At 39.1% G+C, this 18212-nt stretch overlaps 1 protein-coding gene across 1 annotated transcript in view; it reads right to left on the bottom strand.

Moving 5' to 3' along the window:
• Positions 1 to 18212, bottom strand: part of CATSPERB (catsper channel auxiliary subunit beta) — a 117102-nt gene that overhangs the window by 88529 nt on the left and 10361 nt on the right. The window contains exons 5-6 of the mRNA XM_088829775.1: positions 13805 to 13865; positions 3259 to 3354 (exon numbers count right to left, since the gene is read on the bottom strand). Of these exons, the coding sequence (XP_088685901.1) occupies positions 3259 to 3354; positions 13805 to 13865 (157 nt within the window). The remainder of the gene's footprint in view (positions 1 to 3258; positions 3355 to 13804; positions 13866 to 18212) is intronic.

Below are 18212 nucleotides of genomic sequence, written 5' to 3'. Positions count from 1 at the left end.
ATGCCATTGGTATTTTGACAGTGATTGCTTTGAATATGTAAATTTCTTTCTTTAACCTCTGAACCACCAGGGAAGCCCATGGTCATTTTAGCAACATTAATTCTTGTTTTTTTTAATCCATTCAGCCACTGTCTTTTGATTGGAGTATTTAGTCCATTTAGAGTAAAATTATTGATAGGTATGTATTTATTACCACTTTGCTCATACATGATTATGATCTCTTAAGTTTGATGATATCTTAAGTAGGTCTGACTGAGGTTCTTTTCCAGTTACTGCCTCTGCACTGGGACTAGGAGCATGTGAGATTTGGTGTGTGTTCTTTAAGAGCAGAGTCTCTGTTTCCTACAGTTCTCTGGCTCTCCCACACACCAGCTGCACTGGGCTTGAAAGTCAGATGTTCTGGGAGTTTGTCTTTCCTGTACATCGGTCTAGGGAGCTGATGTGGGGTTTGTACCCCTTGCTCCTTAGGGAACCTCTGCAATTGTGACTATCCTCCCATTTGTGGGTTGCCTACATGGTGGTGTTGGTTTTGGCTCTACAGTGACTCTACCCGCTCCTACTCATCTTGTGGTTCCTTCTTTAAATGTTTACTTGTGGGAGATCTTTTCTGCTAGACTTCTGTTCACTCCATAGATAGTTACTCTGTTCAGTTCAGTTCAGTTCAGTCGCTCAGTCATGTCCGACTCTCCGCGACCCCATGAATCACAGCACGCCAGGCCTCCCTGTCCATCACCAACTCCCGGAGTTCACTCAAACTCATGTCCACAGAGTCGGTGATGCCATCCAGCCATCTCATTCTCGGTTGTCCCCTTCTTCTCCCGCCCCCAACCTTTCCCAGCATCATAAATAGCTGTAATTTTGGTGTGCCTATGGGAGGAGGTGAGCTCAGGGTCTTCCTTGGCCCTGAATCGTCATTACTTTGCTTAAAGCTACCCAGGTGACTCTTTCCATAAGATGAAATATTTATTAATTTTTACTTTGGGCTTCCCTGGTGGCTCAGAGAGTAAAGAATCTGCCTACAATGCAGGAGACCTGGGTTCAATCCCTGGGTCAAGAAGATCCCCTGGAGTAGGAAATAGCAACCCACTCCAGTATTCTTGACTGGAGAATTCCATGGACAGAGGAGCCTGGTGGGCTACAGTCCACAGGGTCACAAAGAGTCAGACACAATTGAGCAACTAACACTTTCACTCTCTCTGCATTTTACATAGCACTGTATCAAAGTGGGAGTAAAGAATAAACATGAAAAGGGAAGTTGAGGAAAATGAGGATAAATACAAAATCCAGGACTGAGATTTTTTCCTATATACAACAGAGTCACAAAGAGTCAGACACAACTTAGTGACTGAACAACAATAGCACTATCAGTTCAGTTCAGTCGCTCAGTCGTGTCCGACTCTTTGCAACCCCATGGACTGCAGCACGCCAGGCCTCCCTGTCCATCACCAACTCCCGGAGCCTATTCAAACTCATGTCCATTGAGTCGGTGAGGCCTTCCAACCATCTCATCCTCTGTTGTCCTGTTCTCCTCCTGCCTTCAATCTTCCCCAGCATTAGGGTCTTTTCCAATGAGTCAGCCCTTCACATCATGCGGCCAATGTATTGGAACTTCAGTTTCAGCATCAGTCCTTCCAATGAATACTCAGGGTTGATTTCCTTTAGGACTGACTGATTTGATCTCCTTCCTGTCCAAGGGACTCTCAAGAGTCTTCTCCAGTACCACAGTTCGAAGGCATCAATTCTTCAGTACTCAGCCTTTCTTATTGTCCAGATCTCACATCTGTAAATGACTACTGGAAAAACAATAGCTTTGACTAGATGGACCTTTGTTGGCAAAGTAATGTCTCTGCTTTTTAATGACACTGTCTAGGTTTGTCATTGCTTTTCTTCCAAGGAGCAAGCGTCTCTTAATTTCATGGCTCCAGTAACCATCTGCAGTGATTTTGGAGCCCAAAAAAACAAAGTCAGCCACTGTTTCCATTCTTTCCCCCATCTATTTGCCATGAAGTGATGAGACCGGATGCCATGATCTTCATTTTTTGAACACTGAGTTTTAAGCCAGCTTTTTCACTCTCCTCTGCCACCTTCATCAAGAAGTTCTTTAATTCCTCTTCGCTTTCTGCCCTAAGGGCGGTGTCATCTGTGTATCTGAGGTTATTGATATTTCTCCTGGAAATCTTGATTCTAGTTTGTGATTCATCCAGTCTGGCATTTCTCATGGTGTACTCTGCATGTAAATTAAATAAGCAGGGTGACAACATACAGCCTTGACACACTCTTTTCTCAATTTGGACCCAGTCTGTTGTTCCATGTCTGGTTCTAACTGTGGCTTCTTGACCTGCATACAGATTTTTCAGGAGGCAGGTAAGGTGGTCTGGTATTATCATCTCTTGAAGAATTTTCCACAATTTGTCACAATCTACACAGTCAAAGGCTTTAGCAGAGTCAATGAAGCAGAATTAGATGTTTTTCTGATTCTCTAGCTTTTTCTATGATCTAAACTGCTACTGCTACTGCTGCTAAGTCACTTCAGTCGTGTCCGACTCTGTGTGACCCCATAGATGGAAGCCCACCAGGCTCCCCTGTCCCTGGGATCCTCCAGGCAGGAGTACTGGGGTGGCTTGCCATTGCCTTCTCCGCTATGATCTAAAAGATGTTGGCAATCTGATCTCTGGTTCCTCTGCCTTTTCTAAATCCAGCTTGAATACCTGGAACTTCTCAGTTCACATACTATTGAAGCCTAGCTTGAAGGATTTTGAGCATTACTTTGCTAGCATGTGAAATGAATACAACTGTGTGGTAGTTTGAACATTCTTTGGCATTGGCCTTCTTTGGGATTGGCTTCCCTGGTAGCTCAGATGATAAAGGATCTGCCTGCAATGCATGAGGCCCCAGTTTGATTACTGGGTCAGGAAGATACCCTAGAGAAGAGATAAACTACCCATTCTAGTATTCTTGGGCTTCCCTTGTGGCTTAGATGGTAAAGAATCTGCCTGCAATGCGGGAGATATGAGTTCAATGCCTGGGTTGGGAAGATCCCCTGGAGGAGGGCATGGCAACCACACTTTGCAGACCTTTATTAAAAATTATCCATGTATATTTAAAATCTTTGCCTCATCAGATTGTGAGCCCTTGAAGAGTCATGATTATTTCTTAACTATCTCTAGCACTTAGCACAGAGTACAGCATATTATAGTTTACAAAATTTGTTGAAAGAATAATACAACTCTTGCTTTACTTTTACCTACTGGCATTTACCTCGAACAGTATCCAGTAGTGTTCCTTCAGTGGTATAAATATTTAATCCATATTGTAAAGTGATTCTTACTAACCATTCTTCTACAGATGCAATATCTGAAAACAAAAGGCAAACAATTAGTTTTTTTGTACATCATATTGGTGAAATTTAAGACTATTCAAACCTGGATCTCCTGCATTACAGGCAGATTCTTTACCATCTGAGCCACCAGGGAAGACCCATATGAACATTACTATAAACAATTACCTTTCATTTCCCTATCATTTTGATTGAAGTTATATATGTTTTACTAGAAACATTTTGATGATAAAATAAAGACAGAAGAATTATGAAGTGATCTTATCAACAGAGTAATGAACCGAGGGAAAAATATTTTAGATTATAATTTTTATTGAGAGGTGTTGTAACTTGGTAAGAAGCAAATTGAGATACTTCAAGTGAAGTTGTGTAATACTTTTTGAAAGCAGACGATGGTTAATTAAAATATTTAGCATATCAGGAGTTCCCTGGTTGTCCTGTGGATAGGACTGTTTTGCTGCTGAGGGTACCAGCGGAATTCAATCTCTGGTTGGGCAAAAAAAAGCTACTAAAATTGAAAGGAGAAATAAATCCACACAGCTGTAGCTGGTTCCTTCAAGACTCCTCTTTAAGTAACTGACAAAATCAGTGAGGATATAGAAAGGCTGAATAACACTATCAACCAACTGATCCAATCAACCTTAATAGCACTCTCCAGCAAAGTACTTTTATTTCAAGTGCACAGGGAAGATTCACCAAATGATCACACAAAATATATTCTCAGAACATAATAGAGTCAATCTGGAAGAATCAGTAACAGAAAGATATTTGGAACATTCCCAGATATATGGACATTGTACAACAGATTTCTAAATAACACATGTCAAAGTGACATGGGGAATTAGAAAATATTTTGAATTGAAAGAAAGTGAAAACACAACATACAAAAATTTATGAGATGCAGATAAAGCAGTGCTGAAGAGAAATATACAGTAGTAAAATATTTATATTAAAAAAGAAAGATCTCAAATCAGTTATCTGAAGCAGTAGTAACAGCCTTATAAAGTGTCAAAGAGTAAATATTTAGGTCTTTGTGGGCCATATGGTCTGTGTCTCAACACTTCAACTCTGCCATGGTAGCACACAAGCAGCTATAGAAAACATAAATAAATGGGCTGTGTTCCAATAAAGCTAATTTACAAAGCAGGCAGCAGACCAGATTTGGCCTGAAAATGTAGTTTGTCAACCCCTGATCTAAAGGTTCCCAACTTCAGAAACTATGGAAAAAAGCAGCAAATAAAACCTAAAGGAAGTAAAAGGATGATATAAAGAGTAAAATCAATGAAATGAAGACTAGAAAAACAATAGCCATAATCAATGAAATCTAAAGATGCTTCTTTGAAAGGATCAATACAATTGATGAATTTCTACCAGACTAATCAAGAGGAGAGTGAAAAGGTTGGCTTGAAGCTCAACATTCAGAAAACAAAGATCATGGCATCTGGTCCCATCACTTCATGGGAAATAGATTGGGAAACAGTGTCAGACTTTAGTTTTTGGGGCTCGAAAATCACTGCAGATGCTGATTGCAGCCAGGAAATTAAAAGACGCTTACTCCTTGGAAGGAAAGTTATGACCAACCTAGATAGCATATTAAAAGGCAGAGACATTACTTTGCCAACAAAGGTCCATCTAGTCAAGGCTATGGTTTTTCCCGTGGTCATGTATGGATGTGAGAGTTGGACTGTGAAGAAAGCTGATCGCCAAAGAATTGATGCTTTTGAACTGTGGTGCTGGAGAAGACTCTTGAGAGTCCCCTGGACTGCAAGGAGATCCAATCAGTCCATTCTAAAGGAGATCAATCCTGGATGTTCATTGGAAGGACTGATGCTAAAGCTGAAACTCCAATAGTTTGGCCACCTCATGCGATGAGTTGGCTCACTGGAAAAGACTCTGATGCTGGGAGGGATTGGGGGCGGGAGGAGAAGGGGACGACAGAGAATGAGATGGCTGGATGGCATCACTGACTCAATGGACATGAGTTTGAATGAACTCCGGGAGTTGGTGTTGGACAGGGAGGCCTGGCGTGCTGTGATTCATGGGGTTGCAAAGAGTCAGACACGACTGAGCGACTAAACAGAACTGAACTGAATCAAGAAGGAAATGAAGATGCAAATTACTCATATTAGAGATGAAATACAGCACATCACTACAGACTCTTTATGGTTAATGAAAGAACATCACAAAAACTTTTGTTATAAATTCAATAACTTAGATGAAATGAACAAGTTTCCTAAAAGATACAAATTGCTGAAACTCACTTCAGAATAAATAGAAACTTTGAGTACTTCCATATCTTTTAAGGAAACTGAATTTGTAGTTAAAATCTTCACACAAAGAAAATTCCACACCCAGAAATCTCCACTGGTGGTGAATCCCAAATATTTAATGGGCTTCCCTGGTAGCTCAGATGGTAAAGAATCTGCCAGCAGTGGGAGAGACCTGGGTTTGGTCTCTGGGCTGGGAAGATCCCCTGGAGAAGGGAACAGCAACCAACTCCAGTATTCTTGCCTGGAGAATTCCATAGACAGAGGAGCCTGGCAGGCTACAGTCCATTGGGTCACAAAGAGTTGGACACGACTGAGTGACTTTCACTTTCATATGAGAATTCTTACATAATATACGGGGGAACTCTGCTCAACTCATATTTATTTATATATCTCCCTTTTTAGAAAGCCTGCAAATTTACTTTCTGACCAGATACTTACCAGTCAGGATTTCAAAAATCACAAGCAAATCAAACACCTGTGAGATTCTGGGCAGCACCCTCCTGTGTTTCATTTTGGCAATTAAACCAGAACTCCCTATCAAAGAAGCTTCTGGCAAAACACTATACTGTATCTTCTAAAATGAGCCTCATTGTTTTTCCACTTGAACTCACCCACTTGAAAAGCAGACCCCAAAACCAAGAATCCAGTCCCAATATCACCACATAAATCATTTTAATTCTAGCAATTGTAAAATTAATGACCCCCCAAACTCCTTTATTTAACAGAATGTTTCAAGGCAAGGTAAAATTTCTAACACCCTTGTCAGCATCTGCCAAATGTCTTCCATGGGAATCAGTAATATTTCACCCTTAAAGTCCTGGAGACGATCCCACCTGGCAAGCAGAGCCAATTCCTACCAGGGAGAAATATGGACAAAGAGCTCCTTGCTGGTCCCAGAACTGCTGTCAGACCCAGAAACAATAAAATTAATCCTTATTTATAAACACTGTCCAACAAAGAGGCTATCATAAAACTTAGAAGCCCATCTTTATGCACAGGTTTCTGGATAAAAATATTTCTTTTTTTTAACTCTGTGATTCAGACCAAAAGATGATTATTAAAAAGAAAATCAAGAAATGGAAACAAGTTTCTAGTAAAAGCTTCCTAGAAGACAGATTCCAATATGATAAAAACGATCTACATAAATTCTTTTGTCTAGAGGAATGCAATGTTATCAGTCCCTTATACAGGCCCTCCTGAAACTTCTTAGTAGACAACATTTCAACTCAGAAATCCAAGTGAAAATACCTTTGAAACGAAAGAAGTGATGTGGCTGGGAAACCATGTGCACCTTGGCGAACATTTTCCTACCCACCAAGAGCTTGGGTTTTCTGGTAAGGTCACCAGCTTTCTGGTCAAAAACATTCTTGAAGTCATTGGGAACAGAGGACTGGAGATTTGGTGTCTGAGCCATGTGTTCTGGGTTTCATATCTGGGGCTCAAGAGCCAACAGGATCCTGTGGGACTCATGTAAGGTTCCCCAAGGCGATGAAGATTCTAAAGTTCCTAAAGGTCAGTAAGAACTCAAGGCTGGTATCACCTGTGCTGGGCTTCCTTGACTCCTCCCAAAGTTCTGTGCACCCTTGGTTTTCAGCTTAAAGCTGCGCACCACACCCAATGTTCATCATCCCCAGCATCCTAAACAGCTGAGCAACTCATGTGAAAAAGCATTATCAGATACCAAAATGAAATAAAAATATTATAAGAAAATAAAACTCCAGATTGATAATTCCAAGAACCCATTAGTCAAATGAGTCCAGCAATACACAAAAGGGATAATGCATCATAACTAAGAGTTGTTTATCTTAGTATTGCAAGGTTGGTTCAGAATTCTACATTAATCAATGAATCCTCCATATCAAGAGATGAAAGAAAAAAATCCTTATAATTATCTCAATAGATGCAGAAAGAGCATTTAACAAAATTCAACACCAATTCATGAACTCAGAAAATTAGGAGTAGACAGGAACTTCCTTAGCCTAATAAAGGGCATCTACAAAATACCTACATATAACAACAACTTAACCTAATGAGGAAAGTTTGAATATTCTCTCCCAAAGTTGGAAACAAGGCAGTGATATCCTGTCTCACTATTCCTACTTAACATTGTACTGGAGTTCCCACCAGTACAATAAGGTAAAAAGAAGTAAGTACATAAGAAAATAAATGTGTAAATAAATAAAACGAATACATATTAGAATAGAAGAAATGAAGTTATCTCTATATCTAGATGGATGACTATCCATGTAGAAAATCCCAAAGAATATAAAAGGCTGTGCGTGTGTGCTAAGTCACTTCAGTTGTGTCTGATTTTTGCAACACTATGGACCATCAGGATCCTCTGTCCATGGGATTCTCCAAGCAAGAATACTAGAGTGGGTTCCCATGCCCTCCTCCAGGGGATCTTCCCGATTTAGGGATTGAACCAGTGTCTCTTGTCTCCTGCATTGGCAGGTGGGCTCTTTACCACTAGCACTGCCTGGAAAGCCCCATACAAAAGGCTACTTGAATTAATAAGTAAATTTAACAAAGTCGCAAAAATAAGGTCACATTACAAAAATCATTTGTATATTTATATATTATCAATCAGTTCAGTTCAGTTGCTCAGTTGTGTCCAACTCTTTGCAACCCCATGGACTGCAGCATGACAGGCTTCCCTGTCCATCACCAACTCCCAGAGTTTACTCAAACTCATGTCCATTGAGTTGGTGATGCCACCCAATCATCTCATCCTCTGTGGTCCCCTTCTCTTCCTGCCTTCAGTCTTTCCCAGCTTCAGGGTCTTTTCAAATGAGTCAGTTCTTCGAAACAGGTGGCCAAAGTATTGGAGTTTTAGCTTCAGCATCAGTCCTTCCAATGAATATTCAGGACTAATTTTCTTTAGGATGGACTGGTTGGATCTCCTTGCAGTCCAAGGGACTCTCAAGGTCTTCTCCAGCACCACAGTTCACAAGCTTCAATTCTTTGGTGTTCAGTTTTCTTTATAGTCCAACTCTCACATCCATACATGACTGCTGGAAAAACCATAGCTGTGACTAGATGGACCTTTGTTGGCAAAGTAACGTCTCTGCTTTTTGATATGCTGTCTAGGTTGGTTATAACTTTTCCTCCAAGGAACAAGCATTTTTTAATTTCATGGCTGCAGTCACCATCTGCAGTGATTTTGGAGCCCAGAAAAATAAAGTCAGTCACTGTTTCCATTGTTTCCCCATCTATTTGTCATGAAGTGATGGGACTGGATGCCTTGATCTTAGTTTTCTGAACGTTGAGCTTTAAGCCAACTTTTTCACTCTCCTCTTTCATTTTCATCAAGAGGCTCTTCAGTTCTTCACTTTCTGCCATAAGGGTGGTGTCATCTGCATATCTGAATTTATTGATATTTCTCCCAGGAATCTTGATTCCAGCTTGTGCTTCAGCCAGGCCAGTGTTTCTCATGATGTATTCTGCATATAAGTTAAATAAGCAAGGTGACAATGTACAGCCTTGACATACTCCTTTCCCGATTTGGAACCAGTCTGTTGTTCCATGTCCAGTTCTAACTCTTGCTTCCTGACCTGCATACAGATTTCCCAAGAGGCAGGTCAGGTGGTCTGGTATTCCCATCTCTTTAAGAATTTTCTACAGTTTGTTGTGATCCACATAGTCAAAGGCTTTGGCACAGTCAATAAAGCAGAAATAGACGCTTATCTGGAACTCTCTTGCTTTTTTGACAATCCAATGAATAACAGTTGAAAATTAAGATATTAAAAATAACCATTTAAAGTAATACCAAACCCATGAAATAATTAGATACTTAGATATAAAATTTTAAAAAGTATATGCACTATATCTATACTGAAAACCACAAAACCCTGATTGAAATAACTCAGTGGAGATGTAAATAAATGGAGTGATATACTGAGTCCATGGATTTGAAGATCGAATATTGTTAAGATGTCAATTCTCCCTAACAAATCTATAGATTCAATGCAATTCTGATTTAAAAAAATTTTTTTTGCAGAACTGTTTGCAGAACTAAACAAGTTGATGGTAAAATTTACAATGGAGAGATAAAAGAACTAAAGGAACACAAGAAAAAGACTGAAAAACCTTGAAGGGATAATATCACTCACTATAAGCTTATCATTGGTTCCCTGGTGGCTCAGACAGTAAAGTGTCTGCCTACAGTGTGGGTAGACCCAGGTTCGATCCCTGCATCAGGAAAATCCTCTGAGAAGGAAACGGCACCCCACTCCAGTAATCTTGCCTGGAAAATCCCATGGACAGAGGAGCATGGGGTTACAAAGAGTCGGACATGACTGAGTGACTTCACTTTCACAAGCTTATTATTTATAAAGCTAAAGTAATCAAGTGTGGTATCGGTAAAGGCTAGAGAGTTCAGAAATAGCAACTCAATGGAGACAAAATAGCTTTTATGACAAAGGTATAGGAGTTAATGGATAGTCATATTTCCCCCATATTTACCTCAGTTCATATAATGTGCAAAAATTAAACTAAATTTAGTCATAGGCCTAAATAGAAAATCTAGAACCATAAACTTCTAGAGGTAAATATAGCAGAGCATTTATGTGGGGCAGGCAAAGATTTCTTAGCTATGATGCCAAAAGTAAAATCCATAGGAAAAAAGCTGATAAATTAGACTTCATCAAAATTAAATCTCTGATCTACAAAGAACATTCTTAAGAGATTAAAAATACAAGACTGAGAGAAAATATTTGTAAACTGTATATCTGATTAAAGAGTTAGAACATATAAAGAACTTGAAAAAATTTGAATAGCTAACTCACCAAATGGCAAATAAGCCCCCCAAATATGTTCAATTCATTAGTTATTTGGCACAAGCAAATTAAAAACATAATTGAATATCACTATGGAAACAGTGTCAGACTTTATATTTTTGGGCTCCAGAATCACTGCGGATGCTGATTGCAGCCATGAAATTAAAAGACGCTTACTCCTTGGAAGGGAAGTTTTGACCAACCTAGATAGTATATTAAAAAGCAGAGACATTACTTTGCTAACCAAGGTCCGTCTAGTCAAGGCTATGGTTTTTCCCGTGGTCATGTATGGATGTGAGAGTTGGACTGTGAAGAAAGCTGATCACTGAAGAATTGATGCTTTTGAACTGTGGTGCTGGAGAAGACTCTTGAGAGTCCCTTGGACTGTGAGGAGATCCAACCAGTCCATTCTAAAGGAGATCAACCCTGGGTGTTCATTGGAAGGACTGATGCTAAAGCTGAAACTCCAATACTTTGGCCACCTCATGTGACGAGTTGACTCACTGGAAAAGACTCTGATGCTGGGAAAGATTGGGGGTGGGAGGAGAAGGGGACGACCGAGAATGAGATGGCTGGATGGCATCACCGACTTGATGGACATGGATTTGAGTGAACTCCGGGAATTGTTGAGGGACAGGAAGGCCTGGCGTGCTGTGATTCATGGGGTCGCAAAGAGTCGGACACGACTGAGCGACTGAACTGAACTGAACTGATACACCTATTAGAATGGCTAAAGCAAAATACATAGTATTGATACGTATTAAAAATATATATACATACTATATAAATATACACATATGTATGGGTTTCCCTGGTGACTCAGTGATAAAGAAGCTGCCGGCAATGAAGAAGATGTGGGACACTTGAGTTAGATCCCTGGGTGTGGAAGATCCCCTGGAGGAGAGCATGGCAACCCACTCAGTATTCTTGCCAGGAAAATTCCATGGACAGAGGAGCCCGGTAGGCTACAATCTACAGTGTTGCAAAGAGTCAGACACAACTGAAGTGACTGAGCGTGCATGCACACATATGTAAACACGTGTTCAAATACACTTATATATACTAAGTGCTGATCCAGATAACCAGGTGATGAAAGTAAAAAATAATATAATTACTTTGCAAAATAGTTTCATAATTTCTTATAAAGTTAAACTTACACTTATCATATTGTATAGTAACACTACTATCTGGTAATAGCTAAATGCAACAAAAATTTGTATTCACACCAGAATCTATATGAGAATGACTATAGTAGCTTTATTCATAATTACCAAAAACTGAGAAAGCTCCAAATGCCCTGCAAAAAAATAAACTAAAGTACATTTATACAGTGGAATACTAGCCAGTAAGAAAATGAAAGAAACTATAACAGGTAAGTCTCAAATGAATTATGCTAAGTAAAAGTAGCCAGGCTCAAAAGGCTACATATTCGATGATTCCATTTATATGCTCTGGAATAAACAAAACAATAGGAACAGAGAACAGATCTGTGGTTCCCAGGGCCCAAGAGACAAGAAACTACTGGTGGGATAATCTTATTGGATGATGGAACAGTTCTAAATCTTGATTTGTGCTTGCCCAATTGTGAAAACTTATAGAGCTAGGCACTAAAAAGGGTGTATTTTACCTTTACTTTTTACTGTCCTCCCCATTTTCCAGTTATCACCAAATCGCCATATAGATCCATAGGCCTGTTAAATCATTCAAAAATGGAGCTAATAATAGTACCTAACACATGCCTACCTTCTAAGTCCCTTCCATTTATACTTCACGGTTTGTTCCTTTTTTTCACCTTGAAATAAGGTATACTTTACATTCAGTAAAATACACCAGGGGATCTTCCCAACCCAGGGGCCGAACCCAGGTCTCCCGCATTGCAGGAGGATTCTTTACCAGCTGGGCCACAAGGGAAGCCCATTACATTATGAGCTCAAATATATATATATATATCTATTTATTCAGTCCAGAAGTTGTGTCAAGATAGGCAGATATTATTTGGTCTCTTTCTCTAAATACTTAAAAGTTTCAGATCATCTTTGTTCCTCCCTAGGTGATCTTAGAAATCAATATATTTCTGAAATTAAAATTTGTAAATAGGAGAAGTGAAAATAACAAGTGATCTTCACTTCTTCAATTGTCAAATTAATGTCAATATTAGGCCAAGCAACCAGAACAATCCATCATTAGACTGTACTCCCTTGCTCCTTTTTTAATGGAGTAGAATTTCCAGGATGAATTATTTGAAACAAAAATCACAAAAACTTCCAATAGATTAATTTGAAAAAATTGAGATGAATGAAGGATAAAAATAGTGATATAATCTAAGTTAGCTGATATAACCTGGGGCTTCTTTTTCAATCTTTTATTTTCGATGTCTCCTTATACAGAGTCTTTTCCATTCTTTCTGCCTACTGTCACTTCTCCCCTGCCTTTTACTCTGTAGGACACATAATTTGGTTCATCCTTTAACTTCTTCCATAGAAGGGTTGACCTGTATGATTCCCCCAATTCCTCATCACCTGCTACATTTGACTGGCACACAAGAAGATGCCCAATCAATTCTAGGGCAGTTGAAGACACTTTTCTGGGAATTTTGGATTGGGCTGGCCCTTAGGAAGTATAAATAAAAAGTTTGACATCAGTGAATCAGCTTTAGAAAACTAATCTGCAAAACGAAAAAATAAATACAGAGATATAGAAAATATAGATAAGAGAAACAGGGTGAAAATATTCTCTGGGTTCTTGATGGCTCTCCATTTCTTTCCTCTAATTCCTTCCTATAGTTTGGCTTCATTTTTGTCTTTGGGTTTCACGACAAAAAGAAATTTAGTATTTTTCCTTCAGTGAGGTCAAGATGGTTTCTGTTTCTTGCACCTACCAAATTAGAATAATATATCCTTTATCATTTTTAAACTATGGGTCTGTGTCTCATGCCTGAAGATCTACTGGTCCAGTCCACTAGCTCAATATTACACCTTCTGGAATTTCATTTTCCTCCTTTCCTTTAGGTATTTATAGTAGCAAATAAACTGGCACTTAATAATAGAGCCAACAGTAAAATAATATATTACATTTTAAAATTAATGATTCCATTTCATTAAAATTAACTGGTACCTGAATTTCTCAACACTATAAATTTTAAGTTCTAGAAAATGAGTCTACTTTAAATAAATAATAATATAAGCTATGTATATCAGAACCATTCATCTATAATAAATTGCCAGATAAAACACAGGAAGCTCAGTTAAATTTGAATTTCAGATGAATCACTAAATAACTTTTAGTAAAATGTATGTCCCAAATATTCCAGGAGACATTAACATGAGATAGCATAATTTTTAACATGATAAATGGTTTTTATTTGATAAATTTGGCCATCTATACCCATGAGTAAAATAATTAATTTAGATCACTCTTACCTGTATTTTTCGTAATGTTTTCTCTGGGAATATCAATCAACCAGTAAACCCGATCACTGTACTTGAATAAAGAAGATGTGAGAAAACAGTGTCTTACAATGTTGATAGCAACACTTATTTTGTCATAGTCTACCCATATTTAAAACCTAAAATTAAACAAAAACATCCAATGCAAATATCCTTTACCCAGAAATTTCACTCCTGGGAATTTAGTTTACATTATATTCACATATGTGTGAAATGTGTTCAAGGATATTTTCGTCATTACTTTTGATAGTATTAGAAGATTGAAAATAACTAAAAAAATAACTGACGTATTCATTACATAAAGTTATATGTAAGAATATAGTCACAAAATGGAACATGATACAGCCAAACTCAGGTAGCATAAAGCTGAAGCATTACTGGCTTATGGTCAGAGGACAGAGCCTGCTGCTGACAGAAAACTTAGGAATTTAAGAGGAAAATACCAGGAGCAAGGGAACTGCAAAATATTGATCTAAGAGTTAAATACAAAAGTGAGAGTTTGACCATAAAGAAGGTTAAGCACAGAAGAATTGATGCTTTCAAACTGTGATGCTGCAGAAGACTCTTGAGAGTCCCTTGGACAGCAAGGAGATCAAAACGGTCAATCCAAAAGAAAATAAACCCTGAATATTCTTTGGAAGGACTGGTGCTAAAGATGATTAATATTAATGTTAATATTTTGGCCACCTGATGGGAAGAACTGACTCACTGGAAAATACGCACATGCTGGGAAAGACTGAGGGCAAGAGGAGAAGGGAGCCACAGAGAATGAGATGGTTGGATGGCATCACTGACTCAATGGACATGAGTTTGAGCAAACTCTGGGAGATGGTGAAGGACAGGGAAGCTTGGCATGCTTCAGTGCATGGGGTCGCAAAGAGTAGGACATGACTAAGCAACTGAACAACAAGAGTTAAATATAAATTCTTTCCAAATTCTTGGGCAACACAAGTGCAGGGGAGATCCTCAGAAGTCCATGTTAAAAAAAAAAAAATCAGCAGTGGAAACTAAAAAAACTAAGTAGACATATTAGCTGCTGAAACCATAGGTAAGACCATTTACAATTTGTGCCAGGGCCATTAATAGCATTTTAGACCACCACCAACAAAAACAACAGCAAATTCTTATAAGAATATAGCAGAATCCAGAGTTGCTACAGCTTATTATTGTCAATGTCACTTTTCTACCAAAAATAACAGTATATGAAAAGAAATAGAAACATGCAACCAATATTCAGGTAAAAAAAGAGAAACCATAAACTGACGCAGAATGAGTTTGGATACAGACAAAGATTTCAAAGAAGCTACTACAAATATGCAAAGAGATTTAAGGAAAATTTGTTAATGAGGGAATGGATAGGAAATCCAGTACCAAAATGAAAAATAAAATCATAAAACCAAGTGGAAATAATGAGGTTGAAAACTGTAACAAATAAAATATTAACTGTGCGTGTGTTAGTTGCTCAGTCGTGTCTGACACTTTGCGACCCCATGGACTGTAGACCACTAGGCTCCTCTGTCCAATGGATTTTCCAGGAAAGAGTATTGGAGTCGGTAGCCATTCCCTTCTCCAGGGGATCTTGCCAACCCAAGGATCAAACCTGGTCTTCTGCATTGTAGGCATTCTTTACCATCTGAGCCACCAGGGAAGTCCTGTCAATTTTCAGATACTATAAAAATTCAGTTGTTGTTGAGGAGGAAACTGAGGTACACTGACCTCCCCCCACCCATTTTGGCAGCCCACGGTCTGGCCTACACCCTCCTACTCTCAGGGGAATGAGTTGCATGCAAGAAGACTTTTGCCATGGGGGAGGGTCTCGGGAGCCCTCCTGGTGGCCTGTGTTGGGGGGAGGCTGGGCAGGGTCAAGGGCTGTGGATGGGGGAGCAGGAGGAAGAGTGTGGTTGGAAATGGCAAAATAAAAAATAAGTGAACTTCAAAATATATAAACTGAGATTATTCAGTCTGAAATAGGGGTAAAATGATTAAAGGAAAATAGATGGAGCTATAGAGACCTGAGGTTTGAGAAAACATTTTCCAAAATGTGCCCAATTTAGTTTTTGGTTCAAGATGGTGGAGTAGAAGGGCATGTCCTCATCTCCTCCTGTGAGAGCACCAAGATTGCAACTAGCTGTTGAATAACCATCAACAGGAGGACACTGGAACCCACCAAAAAGCATACCCCATGTCCACAGAAAAAGAAGAAGCTGCAGCAAGATGGTAGGAGGTAAGCAATCATAATAAAATCAAATCCCATACACACCAGGTGGGTGATCCGCAGACTGAAGAACAAAATTACCAAAGAAGTTCTCGCAATACTGTGAAGGTTCTGAAGCCCACTATTGTGAAGGCTGGGAAGCCTGACAATCCAACAAAGGGACTGGGAATCCCCAGGAATCTGGCCTTGAGGCCCAGTGGGGTTTGATTACAGCCCTTTCAGAGGACTGGGGGAAACAGATTCCAGTCTTTGAGGGCACAAACAAAATTTTGGTGCAGCAAGACCCAGAGGAGAGGAGCAGTGACCCCATAGGAGACTGAACCAAAACTACTTGCGAGTGTTGGAGGGCCTCCTGTAGGGGCCTGGATCAGCAGGGGCTCACCACAGGGATGGGGGCACTGAAAGGTCTCCCTTGGCATAAACCCTCTTAGAGGTCACCATTAACCCTACCATAGAGCCTGTATACCCCAGGGCTGGGTCACTTCAGGCCAAACAACTACCAGGGAGGGAGTGCAACGCCACCTATTAGCAGATAATTGTATTAAAACTACTGAGCAAGGCCCTGCCCACCAGAGCAAGACCCAGTTTTTCCCAGTCCCTCCCATCAAGAAGCTTAGACAAGCCTCTTAGCCTCATCCATTACAGGGCCAACAGAAGAAGCAAAAGAAGCATAGTCTCACAGCAGCTGAAACAAAAACCATATCACAGAAAGTTAATCACTATGAAAAAGCAGAAAGTTTTGTCGCAGATGAAGGGATAAGATAAAATCCCAGAAAAACAACTAAATGAAATAGAGATAGGCAACCTTCCAGAAAAAGAATTCAGAGTAATCATAGTGAAGATGATCCAGGATCTTGGGAAAAGAATGGAGGCAAAAAGTTCGAGAAAATGCAAGAAATGTTTACCAAAGACCTAAAAGAACTAAAGAACAGACAAACAGAAATGAACAATACATTAGAAAGAAACCATAGCAGAGTTACTAAGGCAGAAGAATGGATAAATGACCTGAAGGACAAAATGGTGGAAATCACTGCCATGGAACAGAATATAGAAAAAAGAATGAAAACAGCCTAAGAGACCTCTGATAACATTAAATGCACCAAAATTCGCATTATAGGGCTCCCAGAAGAAGAGAGAGAGAAAGGACCTGAGAAAATATCTGAAGAGATAATACCTGAAAACTTCCCTAACATGGGAAAGGAAATAGTCAACCAAGCCCAGGAAGCACAAAGAGTCCCAGGAAGGATAAACCCAAGGAGAAACAAACTGAAACACGTAGTAATCAAACTGACAAAAATTAAATACGGAGATAAAACATTAAAAGCAGCCAGGGAAAAATGACAAATAATATACAAGGGAACTCTCATCAGGTTATCAGCTGATTTTTAAACAGAAACTCTACAAGCCAGAAGGGAATGACATGACATATTTAAAGTGATGAAAGGGAAGAAACTACAACCACAAATACTCTACCCACCAAGACTCTTCTTCAGATTTGATTGAGAAATCAAGTTTTCCAGACAAACAGAAGTTAAGAGAATTCAGCACCACCAAACCAGCTTTACAACAAATGCTAAAGAAGCTTCTCCAGACAGGAAATACAAGAGAAGGAAAAGATCTACAGAAAATAAACCCAAAGCAATTAAGAAAACAGCAATACGATCATACATATTGATAATTACCTTAAATGTAAATGGATTAAATGCACCAACCAAAAGACATATACTGGCTGGATGGATGAAAACACGTGCATGTATGCACTTCCACTTACCACATCACTATACTGGACAACCCCCAGATTGTATGTAATCATTTTATATTGTTAATCATGTTCCCATTATGGCTTGCAATCGTAATAATCTTTTATTTTTTGTCTGGCTGTTGATTGTGAAAACTGATAAACATCTTTTACTATTGTGAAAAAAAAAATATGCCCAATTACAGTCCCAGGCAGGAAAAGAGAGAAAGGGGCAGAACATTTCTTTGGAGAAGCAGTGGCTGAAAACTTTCGAAATTTGGTAAACTTACAATCCAAATAGCCTAGAGAATCTCAGAGTAAATACAAAGAGAACATCTCAAAAGCACTAACAGGAAAATGCCACATTACATACAGGGGACATTAACAAAATTAACAGTTGATTTCTCATTCAGGAAAAATGACATCAG

This window comes from Moschus berezovskii, chromosome 21 (genome assembly GCF_049115385.1).
Source record: "Moschus berezovskii isolate FMDL1 chromosome 21, NW_MosBer_1.0, whole genome shotgun sequence".
In the NCBI taxonomy this organism is placed as follows: Eukaryota; Metazoa; Chordata; class Mammalia; order Artiodactyla; family Moschidae; genus Moschus; species Moschus berezovskii.
The sequence above is the reverse complement of the archived record's forward strand: the minus strand, read 5'-3'. Positions and strand labels throughout refer to the sequence as shown.